Consider the following 24,672-nt stretch of genomic DNA (forward strand, 5'->3'; position numbering starts at 1 on the left):
ATAAAAAGCCATTTTGATATTAGAAAAGTTCTTGTTCTTGTAAGAATATCTGCTGAGTCAAATACCTAAAAGTCCTAAAACTGAAGTAAAACATCCCTTCTTCTACGTTCCCTGGACTTGGGTCCTGAGCAGCGGCATTAACTTTCAGAAGCCCGGTAGCAGTGCATGACTCCAGGTCAATCCAACAAAGTGGCAGTATGAGAAACCAGGAAATGTGGACCAATGTCTGGGGCAAAAAAACCTAAGCATTCCACAACCATGTGGGAAAGGAGACCAAGGATATGGGAAACTCTCGGCAAAATTCTGGGAAGAGATGCCAGGAGGGCTCATTATTTGCAGCAAAATTTGATGGAACTGGATCCCAAGTACTAACATGTGTAAGAATTATTACATGGGACTCTTAATAACAACGTGGATTTCTAGACTTTCCTCCTTAGTGAGTCTGGGGCCAGGCCCACAAATAAGAATTTTCAGCACACTCACCAGGCAACTGTGACGTGGGAAACAGCAATTTTGAGAGACACTGATCTACAGGAAGCACCTCTCACTTCTTTTTCCTCTAAAATCCTTACAGCACTATCCTTTCTAGAGGTCTCTGGGCATTTCTGAGGAAAATAGGGAGAATTAGAAAATAGGTCCTTTAATGCAACAAAAGAAGAAACATCAAGATTTTATTACTTTAGGGACTTCCCTGGTGGTCCAGTGGTTGAGTTCTCACTTCCAATGCGGAGGACATAGGTTCAATCCCTGACCCAGGGAACTAAGAGGTTCCACATGCCATGTGGCCAAATTAAATAATAAATAAATTTTTTAATGTGGTCACATCTACTTTTAAAAAAAAAGATCTTACTCTAAATTCTTAGGTTCTTACTAACATGAGCACCTGGGCTCTCTATCTCACACCAAGCAAATAAGCAGATAAGTAACAGATTGAGGGGAGGAAGTTCAAATGCAGCTGCAGTGCCTGAGTTGTACGACAGGCACAAGCCTCAGTTCTTTGAGTCTCCCCAGCAAAAAGCCTAGTACATGACGTAAAATAGACATCCAACAAACATTTGTTATAGACCAAGTAACTTTAGGGCAGTAAGTTCACCTCTTAAGTCACCTGGGAGATCCCCAGTAGCCCCACAAGACTGAACTGAAAATGTCTGGTGCTACCAGCTGTGAAGGAAGTAAAACAATGAAATGCTAACTACATACAAGCAATTGTGTTTCGAAATCACTGTTTTATTTTCATCTCATATATAGCCACCAACAGATAAATAATAGAGATAGGTAGATAGATATAACAGAGATAACTGCATAAGAATGCATTAATGCTATCATATACATTTTTTAATTATTTCAACTTTTTTCCCCTTTGTTTGGCTCACCATGGAGAGGTTTCTAGAACAAACTCTAACACCTTAGTGTATTTTAGTTCATATTTTTCTCCCTACATATATAATTTTAGACATATAGAAATACAGACACAGACATGCACAGAGGGAGTGTTTTGTAACTGATACACTTTTCTTTAGCTATAGTTCTCATTGGGCAATATCATATGGACATCCCAAATTTAAATGGTTGCATAATCTTCTTTGGTCTGGGTTATCCTAATTTATCCTACTACCACCTTGTTGATGGGCTTTCAGTTTCCAGTTTTTTGCTGCTACAAACAATGCTGACTGAGAGATCCTTGCCCATATGCCTTCCATGTTGATATTTCTTTTTCTACAGGAGAAATTTCCAGGAGTGGACCTGCTGGATCAAAGAGTATGTATATTTCTAAGGTTTAACAGTTGTTGCCAGACTGTTTTCTTTAAGGCAGTAACATTTCACATTTCCAAAACAGTTAATATTTTAATCAAGATAAAACTGTGCTTAGAGGGCAGGGAATCCATAATCTCTCTGTGCCAGCCTCTAGCCTCTGCCCAGCCTCTAAATTCAGCCTATTCTTCTCGGCCCCTCCCACTGGCTGACTTGACCACGCTCCCTAAAACCTGGGGCTCTGATGACCTTTGCTGACTCATGAACTCCCTGCAATTATAAAGTTCACATATTTGTACTTCTGTACCTTTTCCAGAGGAGAATTTCAATGGCTTTCATCAAACTTCCAAAAGGGTCCCACGACCCAAAAAGAGTGAGGAGCCACTGCTCTGGAGTCTGCAGAATAACAAGTGGAGTCGCTCAGTCGTGTCCGACTGTGACCCTGTGGACTGTAGCCTACCACGTCCCTCCGTCCATATGATTTTCCAGGCAAGAGGACTGGAGTGGGTTGCCATTTCCTTCCCCAGAGGATCTTCCCGACTCAAGGATCGAACCCGAGTCTCCCACATTGTAGGCAGACGCCTTACCGTCTGAGCTACCAGGGAAGTCCATATACTATTGTCAACTGCCCCAGGATATTGCTGATAACATGATTTAATTCTCCTGATGATAATCCCCCCCAAAGTGGGTTTTATTGGAGAAGCTTTCCTGTGTCCATTAAATAACTAAAAATATTTTATCAACATTATTTTAAGAAGGAACCACCTCTACAAACAGTTTACAAAAGGGCACAGGTGCTGTAGAGTTATTTTCAAAATCAGCTAAAGATCATTTCTTCTCCCATATATAGTTTCTCAGAGCAGTTGGTATTTGATCTATGTAAAGGGAAAGAGAGTCTTTCTGGGCTTCCATTCAAAGAAAAGGTAAATATTTCATCGGAGAATGTGAGGGGAAGACTAAACAGAGTGCAGAAAAAAAAAAACAACTGTTTACAGAATTTGGGGGAATATCTGTTGAGGAGCTCAATAAACACCTCTAAGTCAGGGATCATGTCCCCTTCTCCAACGCTGCTGGCTTCTGTCCACACACACCTTCACCCCAAGAAGCAGCAGTGTCTGGTCAAAGGAGGTATTCAGTAAATGTAGTTTAAACCAATAAATAATTGAAGCAACGTTATAGAGAGTTAAACTACAGGAAGTATGTGTGGGTACGTAAATGAGATTACTTTGCTAGTAAAGGTTTGAAATCAAAAATGTCTTGATTTTTCTTGATTTGTAACTAATGCCAAGAAAGAATTAGAAAAGCATCTGTCTACTTCTCAGAAAGTATCTAATTCTTCATTCTTATAAGACTATTTCATGAAATTACTTCGTTTCTATTTCATTTCATACATTACCACCCTTATCATCAAACGGTATAAATATAATCCAGAACTGCTTAACCGCGTTATGAAGTAATAACCACTACATTAGTAAGACCTCTAGCTTCTGATTTAAAATCTGAAACAAAGGATAAAGAAAACAGATATCAAAAAAACATTAAATTAATTAACAAACTACAGAGAGAGTAAGGCCCGTCAAAACAGGTGAAGCTTTAATGATGTCTCGGCTCGTTATACTGTAAAAAGTGAGTGATCTGCCCTCTGGAATAGATGATATTTTGAAAAAGCTCTCATTACCTCCCTTCCAGTAATAATACCAGCTCTGTTATTCCTTTTCACCTCAGCTAGTTCCTGAAACATATGGAATGACTAAAAGACACAGGAACTGCAGAGCTCATTTACATGATGGAAACTAAGATTGCGAATGGTGCAGCTGTTTCAGAGTCCGGCAGTGAATTAGATCAGACTTAGTCATTTGATAACAAAAGAGAAAAGATAGCTCACATGCTCTAGTCTTGCAGGTTTTCAAGGAGATTATTTTCTAAACATTGTCTCTCTAAGTTAGCTGTATTGTATTATGTATATATGTATACATATATGTGTATGTATCTGCATATTATACACATACATATATACATATGTATACATATATGCAAAATGTATATATGTGTGTTATGTGCCTATATACACATACATATAAACATTTTACATGTATTATGTGTAATAATATATGTAGTATATATACATACCTAAGACTTAAATGGTATTCCTGTAGAGAATAAAATATTCTAGAACAAAAATTCTCTCAGAGTCTTAGAGATTATCCAGTTCTAAACAAATCTTTAGAAAACATATAGAAGAAAAACAGATAAAGATTTACTTTGGATTTAGTTTTAATGATTAAAAGTATTGCAGCCATCCGAGAGATTTTTTAAATCTGTATAGGGGCTCTGAAAAAGGGAAAGTGGTAGCTGGTCAGTCATGTCTGACTCTTTGTGATCCCATGGACTATAGCCCACCAGGCCCCTCAGTCCATTGAATTCTCCAAGAAAAAATACTGGAGTGGTTAGCCATTACTTTCTCCAAGGGGTCTTACCAAGCCAGAGATCGAACCCAGGTCTCCTGCTTTGCAAGCAAATTCTTGACCATTTGAACCACCAGGGAAGTCCTGTATGGGAACTCTAAGATTGTTTAATTAAAAATAGGATCCTTAGTTTCACTGTTCTTCACTTCTGTAGTTTAAGTATGTGAAATCTGATATATTTATTTGCTTGGTGTCAAAAAGTACTGTGTGCTTAGGAAGTTAAATCTGTAGCTAAAGGGGCTTGTTAAATTTTCCTTAAATGTTTGCACAGAATAGATTCCCTTGAAATATAAACAATTTCATATTAATAGGCATTCAGAACACCAGTCAAACAGAGCCTAGATGTCCCTACTAGTTAGGATCAAATTTGGGTTACTTAACCTCATGAGAAGAGTTGACTCATTGGAAAAGACCCTGATGCTGGGAGGGATTGGGGGCAGGAGAAGAAGGGGACGACAGAGGATAAGATGACTGGATAGCATCACCAACTCGATGGACATGAGTTTGAGTAAACTCCGGGAGTTGGTGATGGACAGGGAGGCCTGGCGTGCTGCAGTTCATGGGGTCGCAAAGAGTAGGACGTGACTGAACTGAACTGAACTGAACTGAACTGAACTGAACTTCTGATCTACTATCACCCTTATGCTTGACCACCAGAAATTAAAACAGGCAGGGAAGGATGAAGGAAGGGAGGGGAATTCTAATTGCTCTCCTCATCCACTAAAAAAAGTACAACCAATATTTTTGGAAGCTTAAGTAGAGATCTCATTTCAGAACACAACACAGTAATTGTTCCAAATGAAGGCTTTTTTAAAGAATGAAGCCATCACAGTCATCTTTCTGCACAGAATTTCTCAAGCCAGTTTCATCTGCACAAGGACCATGTAGAACTCCAGCGGGCAGCCCTCCTGAAGACAGCGGATGCTACAAGCAAAGTTCTGAAATAACATGAAATAATAGACCAAATAATTTCTGGCAAAAGAACACACAGGGACTTCATGAGAGCTGAAAGACTCAGCGTGCTCATCAGACCCTACTGTGTGCTGCTGGCTACTACCAAGAGGACCTTTCTGAGTCCGACAGTGGACAATAAATTTGGTTGTGCTGATTCCATGATGAGACAGTGACCTCGGAGGGAAGCAAAGGTGAAGTGCTGGACCCAGGCCCACGTCCCCTCGTCTTCTCCTTTAACTCCTCTGAGCTCAGTGGCGTCTCCGTGCCCTCCTGCCCCCTGCTGGCGTCCTGCCGAAGACTGTGGCTGGCGCCCTCATGTTGTCTTCGCCGCCAGCTCAGGAAAGGCCTGGTGGCATCGGCACCATATCTGTCTGTCCTGGCTTCTCAGCGAGGTCTCACTGGTCCTGCCTGCCCGCACACCATCCCTGGCTCTTGGGGCCCGTTATTCCTTCATGGCACTGCCCATGCCAGCTAAAACAGCAAGCACCCTCGGCATCTCTCTACCGTCTCTACACCGGAATATCCATCCCCTTCTGCACCACATAAGAGACTAAGATGCTGAGAAACAGCACCCACGTTCCCTCCCTGCCTGCACTCCGCATAAACCCAAGTATACCAAGAAGGTGGGAGGAGGTCTGCAGGATGTCTTGTGGGGTGGTCTTCTCTGCTTCTCGCCTTTCTCCACCCGTGGCTTCCCCCATCTTCCCTCTCAGAGACTTCAGCCAGAAGAGAGAGGGGAGGTCACGTTTCAGCCTCTGATTGTTTCCCGGCTTCCTTCTACAAGCTACCATGGCCAGAAGGGAAGACAGGCGTCCCCTTCACCTGGGACCACATTTCCTCCTTCTCAGAGTGGGGGATGCTCTTCTCCTTTCTCTGGAGCCGTAAGTGTGAAGGAGTAGGGCAGAACATGATTTATAGAAGACAAAGATGAAAAACCACATTGATGTTGTATTTTCAAGACAGTCTCCTCATCACAGCTGTTACACCCATGACCCCAGAGCCACAATATTGATAGGCTATATATTCAAATGCCTAATTAAAGGACAAGTCATCTGACTCTGGCCCACAGAATAAAAACAAGTAGCTTGTTGCCTGTCCTCCCAGAGAACTGCGCCTCCACCCTCCACCCTCCACCATGGGCTGTGGGAATGATTGGGGGCGGAGGCGGGGGGGGGGGGGACCAGGATGAGCAGAGGGCACCAAAGAACCACACTGCTGGGACTCTGAGAACAGATGGAAAGAATATGGGTCATTTCAGGAGGATGAGGAGGAGACCAGGCTCCTGTGATGAAAGGCTCTAAAACTCCATCATGACACAGCAAATCAAAACATCTTGGTTATTTTGCTGTCCATCACTACTGACATTTTTGCCTCTTACATCATTTTATCCAGAAGTGAAAGAGAAAAACAATCTGACTTGTGGGAGATGGTGGGGGTGAGAGTTAACATCTGCACAGCATGTTATGTTCCCTGAAAGAAATGTGCCACATCAAGTGAATTAATATTTCTCCTTTGAAGTACTGATTCACATTCAGCCCTTCCTATATGTGAAACACAATCTCTCATCATTTTCACTGCCTCGAAACCTTGAAAAGAAACATGCCGAAGCTTCTCCCTGTGAACTTTTACCTTTACATACATGAGAAAGCGCTTATTGTGCGAAATAAGAAGCATCACCGTAGGATCAGAACACAGCATCAAATGATGAAGAATCAGAAGATGGGAACTATAAAACTGCCAAAATTAAGTTCAAAGAAAATGGAAAATTAAAAAGCAAATATGAAAGGCTTCTTGTCTGAGAGTAGCGGAATGTAAGCATTACCCACGAAAACTACCTTCCAGACAATCTTCCTGTTTAGAAGTCTGAGCTTGTCAGCTGAGATAAGGAATGGTAAGAGGACCCAGCAAAGAGCAAAGAATTGCTAGCTAAGATCACGAAGTGGGGAAAAAAGAAAAGAGAGAGAGACACACTTAGAAACAGGATCCACAGCTGGGCAGGAGGCAGCAGGCCACTCTGAGATCCCATTATGTATCTGTCTGTTGAGAAGCACTCAGGTCTCTAACACCATGAAAATGTTTTTAAACATAACTATAACACACACTGCTGTCTCTGCAGCTCTCGTCACAGTTGCAATTTTTCCTACGTTCATTAACGTTTGTTAATTTCTCATTATCATCCTCTGCCCCACTAGACCATAAATCTCTGGACAGTAAGGGCTTTATCTGGTTTTGCTCACTACAGCATCCCCAATATCTAGCACAGAATTTGGCATATCACTGGTGCTGGGTGGCAAATGAAAAATTCAGGTCAAATTTATGATCGAGGGGGGACCTCTGGGGTGAGATTTGACACACATACAGAGGATGAACTCCAAAACAGCTCTTCGGTTGTCTTTCGACAATGAGTGATGTTTCCCAGTCATGGATCCGTTGCTTTGAAGGAAGTCCACCCTCAATGATACCTTATTAAAAAGCAGTTGCTGCCTGAAGGGGGTCTTACGTTAGGTAATAGTTTAACAACTTCGTGGATGGTTAGATGACAGATAACTGAGAGGAAAACGCTCTGGAAATGAAAGACAGAATTAAGAGACACAAGAAGGTGCCAAGGGCAAGCTAGAGAAAGGGAATGCTGGACACAGCCTTACCTCCTTGACCTTCCAGAGGTATGTATTAGACACATGCCTTCATTAATTCCACAGAGATGTGTAACTATTATGTTCCCTATAAAAAAAAAAAAATCACACTACCTTCTCACCTTCCTACTATCATATATCCTGTTCCCTATGCACCATGTTTTGTATGCCTCCACAGAAACATGGAAGATTAAAAAAGAATCATATGTAAAGTCCTAGCATACATATGTCATAAAATTTAATCTTCAAATAAACCTTGTGTTATAGATACCATCCACATTTTAGACAGAAAGAACCAGATGCAACAGGTCATAGGTGTTGTCACTATTTCTTTACTTGATCTCCACAGTCTCCTTCCCAAACATTTATATCTAGCTCATCCTCTGTCACTCACCATAGATTTCTACTGCTAGTCTCTTTCTATTGGGTATGAATCTGTTATGTGACAAACTGCAATAAATAGCAATGATACAAAACTTATGTTAATATCACAGTAAGATATTAATAAGATAAAAATAGGAGGATACAGTGTCCCAAACTGCTATCCTCACACAGTTTTGAAATTTTCACTTAATTCTGTTAAGAGAAAAACTTTAAAAAGATGCTAACAATATTAAAAAATAAAATAAAACCCAAAAATGATTTTTAAAAAATGAACAGATTACAAAATGAAGGCTCAAAGGTTCCAGAATCATTTGTAATTGATCCATCATCATCTTCAATTTCATCTTATCAGGACTCTTAAATTACACACACTCCATTTAAGAATACAGTGAACCCCAATTCTCCATTATTTTCACGGCTGCAAACAACTAAGTCAATCACATAAACAACCAAGTGGGAAAGCGTCTTTGTTTTAGCATTGATTTTCAGAACTCAGCCCTACAGAGGCCCCGGGTTTCCTAAGACACTCACCCCAAGGCCCTGGAAGCAGAGGATGGGGAGAAGCAGGGGGAACACGGGGAGTGAAGTTTGCACCCCCTCCTTCCCTTGCTTCAGCCACAACTGTCCTGTTTGGCTCTCTTCCTAGGAAGACTTCCCCTCAAAATTCCATTTGAAAAACCATTTCCCCAGCTTTAAGAAGTCTTCAGACTCCTGATGAAAAATGTTCAAAACATCTGTCCATTTTCTTCCACTGAGAGTATTCTACACAGCCTGAAGAAAAAACACTTGCTACAACATCATGTGAAAATAAAAAGTTAAAAAATTCTCTCCTAAGGGGCCTTTTTACCTGAAGTTTTTAAAAATCTTAGGGACTGCCCAACTTACAAAAAGTCTGTGTTCCGGAAGTTTACTTTACCAGGCAAGTCTTTGGAACCCCAGGCTCACTTCCCCACAAAAACAATGACACTCTGCTGTCCCAAGGCATGCAGCGAAAGCCGGATGCTCCACAGGTAAAGTACAATGTTACTAATAACACTGGAAGGAAAAGTTTACACTTTAGCACCTTACTGAATGGGTTCCTGCGGGCCAATGGGGGTGCCTAACCTCCAGTTCTGTAATTTCTTGGAAGCAGTTCATCCTGTGAGACGTGACAGAAAAGGAGCTAGTGACAATGGGATGCTTCCCCTCCCCCACGCCTACTGCAAAGTTCCAGGGCCATCCACGTCCACTGGGGTCAGTGGCTGGCCATGGGGAAAGGCACCAGTTATTTGCAAGCTAGATAACGCCTGCAAGCCACTGCCTGTCACCAGTTCCAAAAAGCTAACTCATGGTTTCCTTGTTTATTCTCTGGTATTTCATATCATTTTATTATGACAATTGGCACCTAATACAGATCCCAAAAAAGCTTGAGAGGATCTAACACTCAGGAGAGAAAAAAGCGGGGGGCTGGCAAAATTCATAACCCTCTCAAAAAGAGGACGACAGAGAAGAAAAAAAGGAAGCGATAACAACATGTAACCATAAATAACTTCCTAAGTTGGACTGCAACTGTTTTTGTTTTCCCTTCATTTTGGCTCATTTGGTAAGCTATTGAACTAAAAGAAAAGGATTAATTTTAACCAAACAATTACAAAGGATTTCAGAATTTCAAAACTCAGAATAATGAACAGATGAGTAATGTGACTCATTTAGCATCATAGGTTATCAAAACAAGTAAATAAAATATTAATAACCAATTTTCCACCAAAACTGTTGAGCCATTCAGAATTCTTGATATCAAAACTCAAAGGAAATGCTCTACCACAGAATCAAGTCATTTAATATGCTACCTTTAAATGAATTGCCAGTCATGAATACTACCATTAGGGCAGGTATCCTTCCATGTCTTTGCAAAAGGTTGAAATGCTCTAGAAGTGCTTGCATCTCTCACAAAGGAGGAGGAGGAGGGAAAAGAGAAGAAGGGGGAGGGGAGGAAGGGGAGGGAGAGGCGAGGGAAACGACTTCTTCCTGTGTGTGGCTCTTGCACTTTATGCAAAATCCCACCTTTACATACACTGCACTATCAGCTGACACCTCAAGTATCTGCTTACACATCTCCTTTCGAGGCACTCTCCAAGTAATGTGACCAGAGTACTGGTTGAGACTGTGCACACTTGGGGCTCACGGATCTAGGTTCTATGTCAAGTTCAACTCCCTGCTGTTCGAAAAGGCAAGTTCTCTAAATTCTTTAAAGGTTGAATGCTTCCTCTGCTACTGCTACTGCTAAGTCGCTTCAGTCGTGTCCGACTCTGTGTGACCCCATAGACGGCAGCCCGCCAGGCTCCCCCATCCCTGGGATTCTCCAGGCAAGAACACTGGAGTGGGTTGCCATTTCCTTCTCCAATGCATGAAAGTGAAAAGTGAAAGTGAAGTCGCTCAGTCGTGTCCGACTCTTCGCGACCCCATGGACTGAAGCCCACCAGGCTCCTCTGTCCAAGGGATTTTCCAGGCAAGAGTACTGGAGTGGGTTGCCACTGCCTTCTCCAGAATGCTTCCTCTAAAGAGGGATAATAATAAATTCCTGTCTTTTAGGGCTGTTTGAGAGGAAATGAAATAGTACATGTAAAATGATGTGCCCTGAATGCAGCAAGACTGATGATGGTGATGATGACGATGATAATGGTGATGATGGTGATTTTCCTTCCTTTCCTTCCCCCACACCTAGCACAATTCCTCGCACATAAGAAGTCATCAACACACAATGAGGTACCATTACACGCCAGTCAGGATGGCTGCTATCCAAAAGTCTACAAGCAATAAATGCTGGAGAGGGTGTGGAGAAAAGGGAACCCTCTTACACTGTTGGTGGGAATGCAAATTAGTACAGCCACTATGGAAAACAGTGTGGAGATTTCTTTAAAAGCTGGAAATAGAACTGCCATATGATCCAGTAATCCCACTTCTGGGCATACACACCAAGGAAACCAGATCTGAAAGAGACACGTGCACCCCAATGTTCATCACAGCACTGTTTATAATAGCCAGGACATGGAAGCAACCCAGATGCCCATCAGCAGACGAATGGATGAGGAAGCTGTGGTACATATACACCATGGAATATTACTCAGCCATTAAAAAGAATTCATTTGAATCAGTTCTAATGAGATGGATGAAACTGGAGCCCATTATACAGAGCGAAGTAAGCCAGAAAGATAAAGACTATTACAGTATACTAACACATATATATGGACTTTAGAAAGATGGTAACGAGAACCCTATATGCAAAACAGAAAAAGAGACTCAGATGTATAGAACAGACTTGTGGACTCTGGGAGAAGGCGAGGGTGGGATGTTTCAAGAGAACGGCATTGAAACATGTATATTATCTAGGGTGAAACAGATCACCAGCCCAGGTTGGGTGCACGAGACAAGTGCTCGGGCCTGGTGCACTGGGAAGACCCAGAGGGATCGGGTGGAGAGGGAGGTGGGAGGGGGGACTGGGATGGGGAATACATGTAAATCCATGGCTAATTCATTTCAATGTATGACAAAAACTACTGTAATGATGTAAAGTAATTAGCCTCCAACTAATAAAAATAAATGGAAAAAAAAAAAGAAAGAAAAAAAAAAAGAAGTCATCAACACATGCTTCTTGAGTTGAACTTCTCCATGCTGTCTGTCTGATGAAGTCCTACATTTTCTTTCTGGAGAAGATGATTTTTGAGCAAAATCATACAGAAAATCTGATGCCTCCACCTGACCAGTACTTGGAGACCACACAGCACTCTGTGCCTCCCTCTATCAACTGACCCACCGGCCACAAACTACATTCATGCTCTGCCCTGTTTGCAGCCTGCTACCTGCCTGACGGAGAACAAAATCAACCTTTCGCAAAACAGCGAGCTCCTTTTTTCTTTTGCTTTTCCAGAGTCAGGCATGTGGTAGGAAAACAATAAATGCTTGTTCCTCTACCAAGTCAATGGCACCTGTAGCCACTAACTGAAACCAAAGGGAGAGAGGTGCTCTCTCAAGGAAGGAGACAAGGCTCATATCAGATTCTCTGTCAACCTTCAAGCTCTATTCAGACCACCACCCCCCAAGCAGGAAGCATGACCAGACCAAGCCATGCCCATCCCTCCCCTTCTGAGTCCTCACTGTAAATGAAACATGCTTGCTTCAGTGGAGAGGGGAGCATGTTAGTCCTATTTCCTCAGACATCCCATGAGCTCTGGGAAGGGAGGATTAACTAATTATAAATTCTTTTGCACATAACAAGGACATGTAATAGGCAGGAAACAAATATTTGATTTCTTGATTTAGTTCTGTTTTCCAGTGTGCTCGTAGTACTTCTCCAGAATCATCTAATTAATCCTAACTTGAGGAGGAGAAAGGCATATTGGATCTGCACAGACGGGAGCCAAGTCCTGGCACCCTCTGTGGTGTGAATGAGCAAGGGGTGTTCTTGCCGGCTTTGCAACAGTGCCTCTCTTTGGCCGGCACTCAATTTTTTGAACTAATGGCTCAGCACACAGAAAATTAGCATTTTACATAAACCAAAAACTAACTGCCAACCAAGTCTTCATGGCATTGTTAACCAACAGTAAACTGTACTGAGTTTTTTCCCGCTAATTAACTGGACTGAGAAGTGGCCCCAAGTCCCCCCAAAAAGAGGGTGGAGGGAACTACGATCTCCCCTGTGATCAGATAAACCCGCAGGAATGTAGATTAGGTTCGTTGCAACTGAGAGCTGACTACTCTCGTTACAAACAGCTACAACTGACATTTTCAAAGAGTGTCAGCTAGACCCCTTGCCTCCTTCACAAATTCTGCTCTTCCCCCTTTTCACATCGAGGATTCTCAGGGGTCGTGGTAATACTCATCAGCCTCCACAGTCATATCATCTTTTGTTAGCTTTTCAAAATACTTTCACGCCTAACTGCTTATTTGACCCCTGCAGCTACCCTCAAGACAGGTAGGCAAGATCAGATAGACTGTCTCACTCTCCACAAGCACAAAGACTCAGAGTGGCTGGCGCAAGGTCACAAGCAGTCAACAGTGGAAGGGGGACCTCGACTCAGCCTTCCTCCCTGCTCCTCCTTGTTATTCTACCTCGATGCTGACCAGTGGGCTCTCATATTAGCCACTGAGCATCGTCCTACACCATGGCAGGCAAGAAAATGTCTCTGAGTCAAAGTGCCCTAGGTTTCTCAAAAAGAGATTGCATGTCCCTGAAGAAAACATTGTCATTTGAATCCCCAGTCTTAACCGATGTGTTTCTCCATATTGAAGGCACATTTCCATCCAAAATGGTTGACTGGGAGCCAATCGTGGTGTTCTAATCTTTGTTCATGCTGTCAGCGTGACATATGAAAGAAATATGAATAAAGTGACAGGATGAAAACACAGCTAGTGGCTGGTGTGAGACACACAGACAGGGTGTTAGCCCCACACTCTCTGCAACTGGGTCAAGTTAACACCTCTTTTTCCCCTACATATGCAGTGTGGAAAAGCTATTTATAAAATGTTTTTAAATATTTAGGACCAAATAAATCAATATTGTTGGAAAACACTTCCTCTGACCAGAACTCATTTACTTGCCCAAGTCCCATGTGGATAACAGAACCAAGAATATCAGGGTGATCCAAGACCAGGAATAAAACAGACGTTGGGCACTTGCTCCTGGAATGCCCACCCGGGCTCGCTTTCAGTCTGCACACTGGCTGGTGACCCGGTGTGAAGAGTCCAACAACTGAACAGTGGTCTTGCAAATAATATTAAGAATCAATGTAGCAAAAACAGGCCTTCCAGAAATTACCTGACTCTGCAATTCACTTTGCTGCTTCAGACGAAGGTTTTCAGGTGTATCTGCCACCGTGGTGAAGGACTGCTTTGGGTAGTGTCTGTGGAGACATTTTTTTAAAGAACATAATTAAAATATTATGACAGTAAACAATGTTTTAACCCCAGTCATTTTATTCTTCCCTTCTGTCACAACGGCAGAGGTGTCTCTCCTCTTAGGTAAGGTCCTGTCTATCACTATTCTGATCCCAAGCCCTCCTCTGTTCTCTGGACTCTCTGTGACCCACTTATCCCCACTGTCTCCCAGAATTTCACCCTAGGCTTCTCTATGAGCTTCTTCCCATCAGCATCCGAGCACGCACAAGGCTTTCCTGCCTCCATCTTCCCTCCACCCACACTACTCTAGCGTGAGGTTCCAGAGTCCATTCTCTCCCTTCTGCCAAACTTCCTGACAAAGAGGCCTAAACTCACTGTCTCTGCTCATCTCTTCCAACTCTCTCGTCAGCGCTATGCATTGCAGCTCCTGTCTTCAGACGCTCCTCTAGTTAAGGTTACAATGGCTTCCGGTGGCACAGAGGCTCCCACAGACATCTCTTGGTCTTCCTCTTGCTTAGCCTCTCCTCTGTCTTGAACTGTCCTCTTCTATTGGTGTCTGTCCCCACACACTCCTTGCCTGGCTTCTCCCCTTCTAGCTGTTCATCCTCTGTCTCCTGGGACTCCTCTCTGCTCATCCTCCTTCACGGTTCTAATAGGCTTTTCTTTCCCTAGTGATCTCCAGGGTGATCTCTTTTGTTCTCACAGCACTGGGTACCCCCAATATCATGCCAATCACTCCCAAATCCACATCTCTAGCCCAGCTTTCTCTCCTGTTTCAGATCCACTGGCATTTCCACTTGTGTACATCCCATGCTTACCACAAACTCAGTCTGATATCCAACAGTCCATCACCCCACTACAGTCCCAAAATGAATTCTTTCCCCTGTATTCTCTCTTTCACCCATTAGTGTCCAGTTGACCACTCCAGAAACCTGGGAGTAACCTTGACTCTTCACACATCTAATTAATCCATTGCCAACTCTATTGATTCCATCTCCTAAGAATGTCTTGATTCTATTTACATCTGTCTTCACTGAATGTTTCATTAAAGGCCACATTTATCTTTTAGGTAACTACCATGCTTGCCAATCTTGCCCTTCTAATCCAACTCCCCAGAGCAAACTTTCTAAAAGGCCAACCTGATCATCTGACTCCTATGAATAAAACCTTCCCAGTGCTTCCCACTGATCAGAGAAAATAGTCCAGCCTCCCATCCCCCAAGGCCTCCATGGTCAGCCTTCTGCAAACTTCTCACTCACACGCCACGCTCTGGCGTGGAGCTCACCCTTCCCTTTCCCACCTCTACCCCCACATGCTTCTCCCTGGCCAGGAACACCCCCACTTCTTGGCTAACTCCTCTTTATCTCTTAGTTCTCGCCTTAGATTGCATTTCCTCCAAGAAGCCTTCCTGGTCTCACAAATGTGTCCTGGAATGTGCTTTTCATCCCATTATAATTTTTTTCATATTCATTTGTATGCTCCTATTGACATATCTCTGTCTCACAGTACAAGGAAAGTCCTGCAGCAGCAAGACAGGCTGTCTTTCCCTTGTCAGAACACACGCCACATCTGTCGGGGTCTGTCTCAGCATGAGTATGATTTCAAGAAATATTTGTAGAAAGAAGAAGAGACAGGAGGGAAGGAAGGAGAGAGGAAAGGAGGGAGGGAGGAGGGTAAGAAAGAGAGGGTCAAGCCATATGACCATAGCACATGGCAGGCTACAGAACAGCTTCACTGCATTACATCATATAAGATGACATGTATGAAAGCACCCAGGCCCTCCTAGTGGTGAAGTGAGGGCGTCTCCTGCCATGTGTGGTTAAGACACGAGTCAGGGCCTCTGCTCCCTATGCCCGGCTGGCACGGAGGGTACATCTCTGGCTCCTGTGACTCCATCACCACAAAAGCTGTGGAGCTCAGAGCCACCCCTCAAAGAGCTCCCATCCCTCCACTTCCTTTTCCCTGGACCCTCTTCTTGGTAATGTCCACCTTCCATCTCTTCCTGTGGTTACCCAAAAGTCCTCTAAGCCTCACTATTTCACCATAATTTCCTTGCTTTTTAGAGCAGATACAAACCTAATTTAAATTTTTTCATGATAACTCAAGGTCATCTAAACAGACATGATCAGACCATGATACAAAACAGTAGTGCTTTCAAAGTTTACAAAGGTCAGGATGGCCTAAGTGCCACGAGATTGCTTTTATGCCTGTTGACTGGCAAGAGAGTATTTCTCGTACACAGAAGTCAGCCTTCCACGGTCCTCTGCCTTTCTGGTTTCCTTCTTCTAACCCAGACTAAGAAGTAGAGAGCAGTCAAGTTTAGTGAAATGTTGGTAAAACTAGAGTTACTGATTCAAGTGAGGAAGCTATGATAAGGCAAGACTTCCTTATCCTGAAGTCATAGACTTGGTGTCAGCCACACACTGGGGGCTACTACAAGGATTTTTTAATTTACTGAAGTATAGTTGACTTACAATATTATATTACTTTCAAGTATACAACATAGTGACTCTTTATTTTTATAGATTACTTGGGGAGAACTGTGCTCCAGACATGTGAAGCTCAACAGACAACTTCAGGGTGGTTGTTTCAGACCATGTGCAACTCCATCTTGGAAAGCTGAACTAAACTGGACTTTAACATGTAGACACTATGTATGTACTGCTATACATTAAAGCTAAAATAACAACTTTGCACATTTCCTTTTTCAAAATACATTCTGCAAAATAAAGTTTCACAGAGATTTTTAGGACTTCCATAATGTTTAATTCAAAAAGTGTATGTATGTATTTTAATGACTTTTGAAACTGTAAGTAAAATCTACTCTCAAATGTGTTACAGAAAGTTTAACCAGTTGAGACTGTATTATACTAACTTGCAGGTCAACTCAGTTTAGGGGAAGATTTGGAGGGGACAATTTTCACCTGCCATTTATGTTTAATTAATAATTATGTTTAAAAGTTAAAAATTATGTTTTAAATTAAACACAAAATAAATATTAAACAGAATTTTTAAGGAAACATAATTTAAAACCTAAACAGAATTTTTATTGAACAGCATCCTAATATGGAAAAATGAACTGGCAATGGTGGGGGAATTCAATTTGGTTTTTGGAATTTGGGATTTGGAATTCAATTTGGAATCTGGTCCATATTAGGCAAAAATGTCTACTTAGATACTTACAAAACATCACTTGCCACACTTATCTCTCAATTTTAAAGTAACCATTTCATGAAAATAATCTATTCTCACCCTTTGACTTTATAATGGAAAAAATGATAGATCTCAACTTATACCTGAATGTAAATAAAATACCACTTTAATATGTTTGAAATCAGCAACCCAAACTAAGTTCTATTTGGAACAAGGTTTTACACCTTTGAAAAGAAAAACAAATTAAAAAGCTTCTACTGCTTTTCTTTATTTTTTTTTAAGAGGACATACTCTGCTCACCTGATAGCCAAAGCAACACATTTACTGATACACAGTACAATTATATTGAGGACTATAAACAGATTGCAATGCTTTGCACTTTTTCCAATATCTTCCCAATTCTAAAATTTAATGATTCTGTAATTACGGGTAATATAACTTTCTCTAAAGATGCATTACAAGAAGAAACTATCCAAATTTTTGACACAGAAGAAAAATTCAATCTAGTATTAATAGCCAAAATATAAAAAATGCTGAAGAAACATGGAATTCATATCTGAAACTACTAGGAGTCATGAGCAGTATAAAAGATTAAAACCCAAGACTTTGGGGACCAAAGTTATCTTCAGAGCTAGCAAAATTCAAGTGAGTAAGGTCTTGGGGGAAAATGCCTAACAAGCAAAAGATAGTGGAGTAGTCTCATGAGTTGGAACCATGAGACACAGACGTAATAAATGTAATTACAGAGAGGGCTGCACATACTGTTTGTATTAAAAATAATAACATCTAGAGAAGCCTAATTAATTTTGCCAAACTGGACACACCTGAAAACCCTGGATTTCTCAACGTCATGTTCATATAGCAATGTCCCTCTAAACTAATCTGATGATATTCTGCTCTGAAGTCATAGTCTCAACTCCCAGTCACCCAACACCCCACTCCCAAAAGAAAAACATACCCAGAAAAAAAATGAGGGCTGAACGATCCCTCGTGGGTCACAGGAACAGAGAAGCAAAGCATTTTTTTTTTTTAATTTATTTATTTATTTTTATTTGTTGGAGGCTAATTACTTTACAACATTGCAGTGGTTTTTGTCATACATTGAAATGAATTAGCCATGGATTTACATGTATTCCCCATCCCGATCCCCCCTCCCACCTCCCTCTCCACCCCATCCCTCTGGGTCTTCCCAGCGCACCAGGCCTGAGCACTTGTCTCATGCATCCAACCTGGGCTGGTGATCTGTTTCACCCTAGATATACATGTTTCGATGCTGTTCTCTTGAAACATCCCACCCTCGCCTTCTCCCACAGAGTCCACAAGTCTGTTCTATACATCTGAGTCTCTTTTTTCTTTTTTTGCATATAAGGTTATAGTTACCATCTTTCTAGATTCCATATATGTGTGTTAGTATACTGTAATAGTCTTTATCTTTCTGGCTTACTTCACTCTGTATAATGGGTTCCAGTTTCACCCATCTCATTAGAACTGATTCAAATGAATTCTTTTTGATGGCTGAGTAATATTCCATGGTGTATATGTACCACAGCTTCCTCATCCATTCGTCTGCTGATGGGCATCTAGGTTGCTTCCATGACCTGGCTATTATAAACAGTGCTGCGATGAACATTGGGGTGCACGTGTCTCTTTCAGATCTGGTTTCCTCAGTGTGTATGCCTAGAAGTGGTATTGCTGGGTCATATGGCAGATCTATTTCCAGCTTTTTAAGGAATCTCCACACTGTTTTCCATAGTGGCTGTACTAATTTGCATTCCCACCAACAGTGTAAGAGGGTTCCCTTTTCTCCACACCCTCTCCAGCATTTATTGCTTGTAGACTTTTGGATAGCAGCCATCCTGACTGGTGTATAATGGAACCTCATTGTGGTTTTGATTTGCATTTCTCTGATAATGAGTGATGTTGAGCATCTTTTCATGTGTTTTTTTGCCATCCGTATGTCTTCCTTGGAGAAATGTCTGTTTAGTTCTTTGGCCCATTTTTTGATTGGGTCATTTATTTTTCTGGAGTTGAGCTGGAGGAGAAGCAAAGCATTTTAAAACTAACTGATGGATATAGTTAATTCTAGCTCTTCCCAAACACTGCATTTAAATGATTGTAGAAGGGCTTCCTAAAATAACTGTCTCAAAAAGAAAGCTTCAGGAAAGATCATTTCTTCACTAGGCTTAGAGGAAGAATGATATTTTTCTCCTTGTCCATATTAGGGATCAGAACATGGGGCAGAAGCCATGGGAGCATGAAAAATGAATGTTCAAAGGGAATAAGTTAAAAAAGTAGAAAGAAAAGAATTACAAAAGATGGAGTGGGTGAATTGGTACATTAATAAATTTCCTGGATAATAAAATATAATCATGGAAATATGAGAACTAACACATATTTCTCATATGTGTTATAAGCTGGTGGAAAGATCTGAAGAATATCATAAAATGTTTAAGCATCATAAATAGAAGCCTCTTAGCTGAAGTATGCAGGAATTGGACAAAGTGTATGTGTCAAGATGAGGCTGACAGCTGCAACAAATCCATGCTTCCATGAAATGCTACATTAAAAATAAAAAGAGAAAGAATCAAGATAATAACAGAAGACTACAACTGAAACAGCAAAGTTAGGTCACAAAAATAAGACTGCTGAATTTTTTCATCTCTGTGAGATTCGGTGGATAATATAGGAAAATTATATGCAAACATGAGACCAGAGCTGGGAGGAGTAAGGAAAACAATGTAATAAGCAAATGGCACCCTTCATGGGGGCTTCCCTGACAGCTCAGCAAGTGAAGAATCCACCGCCATTCAGGAGACACAGGAGAGGTATGTTCGATCCCTGGGTCAGGAAGATCCCCTGGAGGAGGAAATGGCAACTCACTCCAGTATTCTTGCCTGAAAAATCCCATGGACAGAGGCGCCTGGTGGGCTACAGTCCATGGGGTCACAGGGAGTCAGACACAACTGAAAGAACTTAGCAGCACAGCCTCCACAGAGATAGTAATGAGACAGAACACCATCAAGAACCAGGACCTCTCGCTTTTTATCCAGAGCCCAGGGTTCATGAGAGCATCAGAGCCAAACAGCCTGGCTTTGGACCTGGCTTTTCACCTACTGTGTGCCTTTGAGCAGGTTTCTTGATCTCTCTGGCCTCAAGCTCCTCATCTGTAAAATGAACCAATGATAGTGCTTCCTAGGCTTGTTGCAAAATGAACACCTGTAGAGCATTTCAGTGTCTGGCTCAGAGTAGGCACTCAATTGATAACAAAAACTATTATTGTTACTATTACTTCTACTATCACTTTCTCTTTGCTTCACTGCAAAGCAACTTAACCTCTGGGTCTCACCGCCTTCCGTGCCCTCATCTATGTAACGATGATAAAACACCCCGAGCTCTCTCATGAGCTTCTTGCTAGAAATGCATGAAATGGAAACCTTCTATGAGTTATGAGTAAACCACTTAGACATATAAAGCTAAGATCATCATGAATTTATTTACCGTAAATTCTGTAGTAATGGTTCTCAATCACTGTCCCTGGAGGACAGAGGGCAACAGGCAATGTCTGGAGACATTTTTGGTGCCACAACTGAGGAGATGGTGAGGAGGCACATGCTTACAGGCATCTAGCAAGCAGAGGCCAGGGAGGCTGCTAAACATCCTACAATGCATAGGATAGCCCCCCCCCCCCACTCCAAAATGTCAGCAGTGTTGAGGCTGGGAAACTGTACATAATAAATATAAATTTCTAACATTATAGGAAACCACTAATAAGACTGCTAGCTGTTCCCAGACAATCTCTGATTTTTTTTTTTTTCCATTTTCATCTGCCTGGCAAAGTCAAATGGCCTGCCATCTCCCCCTAACCCGGTCCACAACCTGGGTCAGTCCCTCCTCCTCACCAACACTCAAGCCTACCCACCCTCTCCAGTTTTTTGTTTCCCTGAACACTGTCAGCTCTACTCAAACTAGGAAATCTAAGAACAGAGCTCAGGTGTCAAAAGTATTTGTTATTATATCATTATTTTATGAAGGCCCCTAAGCAGAAGAGTAAATACGGCAGGCCCCAATGCTATTTATGAAAGGCCAGCTTTCAGGGTCAACCCCTTGGCTGGTGTCTAAGAACTTGGATTCCATGGGGGGTGGGGAGCGGGGGGTGTTCCCACCACCACCAGCTGATAAGAGCGGAGTGCTGTGCCTAAGCTGTCTGCACAGACAATACGGTGAAGCAGAATCCCCGCTTTCCTTCTGGGAGTCTGGAGTTTGGGTACATGCCAGACAGAAGCGCCTGTGTAAAGCCCCCAGGTGAAAACTCTGGGGGTGAAGTCTCTGAGGAGTTTCAGCTGGTTGTCAACATTTGACACAGAGGGGGGCTCAGAGCACCCTGTGTTGACTTTCTGGGAGAAGACTCCAGAAGCCTGTGCTCAGGTTCCTCAGGACTCTGCCCCATGTGGCTTTTCCCTTTGCTGCTTCTGTATCTTTTCATTATAATAAATTACGGTCATGAAGCCTGCGAGACCCCCTAGAGAATCATCAAACCTAGGAGTGGTCTTGGGGACCTCAGGCCCTCTTCTGTTTAACAACACTCTTGAAAGAGGAAGGGTATTCACATTTTTAATACATTATCTGCTTTAAGAAAATGCAACTTCATCTCTAAGAACATTTATTTTTAATGTTTATATATTTATTTATTTTTGGCTGTGCTGGCTCTTCACTGCCGCACAGGCTTTTCTCTAGCTGCGGCAAGCAGGAGCTGCTCTCTGGTTGCAATGCATGGGCTTCTCGCTGCAGCGGCTTCTCTTGCGGAGGACAGACTCGAGGGCACGCAGGCTTCAGCAGCTGGGCAGCACTCGGGCTCGTTAGTTTCAGCTCCCAGGCTCTAGAGCACAGGCTCAACAGTTGTGGCGCACAGGCTCAGGTGCTCCACAGCAAATGGGATCTCCCGGGATCAGGGATTGAACCCGTCTCCTGCGTTGGTAAGCAGATTCTTTACCACTGAGCCACCAGGAAAACCTTCTTAACGACATTTAAAAGGCAGAAGGTCTGACCTCACATTATTAAATTGGCTCTTCAATTCGACCTTTCTGAGTTAGGTGAGGGCCTGATGACTTTTCTCTGGACCATTTTTTTATGCTCTGATTTTAACCAAGAAGGTAATTTTACCCAAAGGTCAAGATCTGAACTGTACCAGATAGTGGGGAGATGACAGAAGGTTTGTACATAATTTTAAGTATTTCTTCCAACTATGAACAACTCCCATTTTGTAGCAATAATAACTGTTCCACATCACTCAAAATTATCTTTAAAGAATGAAAAATAAAACATTTAAAAATAATCAGGCCCACCACCAGGGTTCTCTATGAAGCTACTTACAAAGGATATGCTTCAGCAAGAAAGAAAATAATTCCAGAAGGATAAGCTAAAATGCAAAAACGGAATGGTGAGCAAATAAAATGCTAAATGCAATGCACCATACACATGCATATGAACACATACACCCACATACACAAACACAGTATGAAACAAGACAAGGCAAAAATACCTGACAAAAAGACAAGAGGGTAGTATGAGAATAAAGCATTCAGAGGTCCTCTGTTCTTCTGGAGAAAGGCTAAGACATTATTGAATTTTAAACTGTGCATAAATAAATGTGATAAAACCCTAAGGGAAACCACAAAGATTTCTAGCACATAAATTCAAATCTTATAAAAGAGAAAAATCAAATTTTTTAAAAGCGCCAAAACTCTAACAATAAAATTAAAACCGGAAAGAGAACAAAAAGGAAAAAAGCAGCATAGAATAAACAGCAGCATAGAAAATAAAAAGCATAAAGAGAATAAAAGCAAGTATAGCAAATAAAAGCAAAAGAGAATAAAAAGCAGCATAGAAATTTAACAGTTGGGAGAAACAATTCAATAATCACAAAACTGTAAATGGGTTACATCTGCTGGCAAAAGAATCAATATACAGTCATATTTTTAAACTCCACTATAAAATAGCAATCTCAAAATGAGACAAAATATACTTTAAAAATAAAGGCATTATTAAGAACAGAAGACACTACATAGTAATAAAGACTCAATTCACCAAAAAAAGCATCGTCTTAAACGTAAAGTTTTTAAAATATGTGTGTGTGTGTGTATGTGTACATCTATATGGAAAGAGAGAAAGGGACAGAGAGAGATTGTGTGCAGATACAAAATTGATGACAGGGAAAATTGGCATATTCAACAATATAGTGAGAGATTTCTATACCCCTCTCCCATTCATTGCTAGGTCAAGCAGGCAGACACAAAATGAGTAACTATATCAAATATGTGACATATGAAATATGTGACATATGAAATATGTGACAATAATACTATTAAAGTCTTCACACAGGGCTGGTATTCAACCTCTCTAACAACCAGTAAGTACATCATGGGCACCCAAGAATCATAAGGGGTCTCAGAGCTGGCCCAGCCATGAACCACTGGCAGGACTCACCAGTGTGAACCTAGGACCACCAGTCTGCCTCTAATGCAGGAAAAAGTAGGAGGCCAACATGTCCCATAAGGAGTGACAGCAGAATCATAAAAAGCAAGGAAAAAACTGTCTCAGCTGTAACATCAATTCTTCATATGTGGATCCTGCCCTATTGGATACAGCTTCCCTGAGGATGCCTGCTTTGGAGTCCAGATGCAGTGAGAAAAGGAAATAGCATGAAACTGGGATGGGGACAGAGGAAGGATGAGAGGTAAGAGGAAGAAAGAAAGAGAGAAAGACTGTAACCTAGCCTGGGATCTGCCATCACACACTAAACAAGAGAAACTACTGCTAACACCGCAATGACCTCCAGGAAGAAAATGCACGGAGCAGGGGGCCCAGGAACCACGTGTTCTGCACAGAAAGGTTTCCAGGAGCACAGCAGCAACAGAGACAAAAGCAGCTTGAGGACACTTGAGCCAGGCACGACTTGAAGACTGGATCACACCAGACCCACGCATGAAGGGATGGGGCCTCAGGAAGGGTGAGATGGGGCTACGTGGACAAAGATAGGAGCTGGTGCATTTACAGCTACACTGTGCTGTGTTCCCCCCAAACGAAAAGGTTAACAGATGTGTTTAGAGAAGATCTCCTCCACTGCCTAAAAAATCTGAACTGAAGCCAGCTCCAAATTGCCAAGGGCCTTCCTGTGTAAGCACTTTTGCCGCCTGAGCACGCTTTGCCAGACACATCAGGGAGTTTCTCCCACCATTTTCTTTCCCACCTAGAGCCCCAATCTCAGAAGCCTGAACATCCAAAGCCACTCACTGGATTTCTTTTCTTTTCTTTTTTTGGCCACTCCGCACATAATGCAGGACCTTAGGTCGCTGACCAGGGATCGAACTAGTACTCTCTGCAGTAGAAGCATGGAGTCTTAACCACTGGACCACCAGGTAAGTCTCCTGGGTTTGGTTCTTCAAGAGTGAAGCATGTAG

At 42.1% G+C, this 24,672-nt stretch overlaps 1 protein-coding gene across 2 annotated transcripts in view; it reads right to left on the minus strand.

Annotated features, from left to right (window-relative positions):
• The window catches only part of NEBL (nebulette), a 365,699-nt gene that overhangs the window by 216,393 nt on the left and 124,634 nt on the right, over positions 1-24,672 (minus strand). For both annotated transcript variants that reach the window (XM_070472043.1, XM_070472045.1), the window contains exon 3: positions 13,983-14,067. In XM_070472043.1, coding sequence (XP_070328144.1) covers positions 13,983-14,067 — 85 coding nt within the window. The remainder of the gene's footprint in view (positions 1-13,982; positions 14,068-24,672) is intronic.

Source organism: Odocoileus virginianus, chromosome 9, assembly GCF_023699985.2.
Source record: "Odocoileus virginianus isolate 20LAN1187 ecotype Illinois chromosome 9, Ovbor_1.2, whole genome shotgun sequence".
In the NCBI taxonomy this organism is placed as follows: Eukaryota; Metazoa; Chordata; class Mammalia; order Artiodactyla; family Cervidae; genus Odocoileus; species Odocoileus virginianus.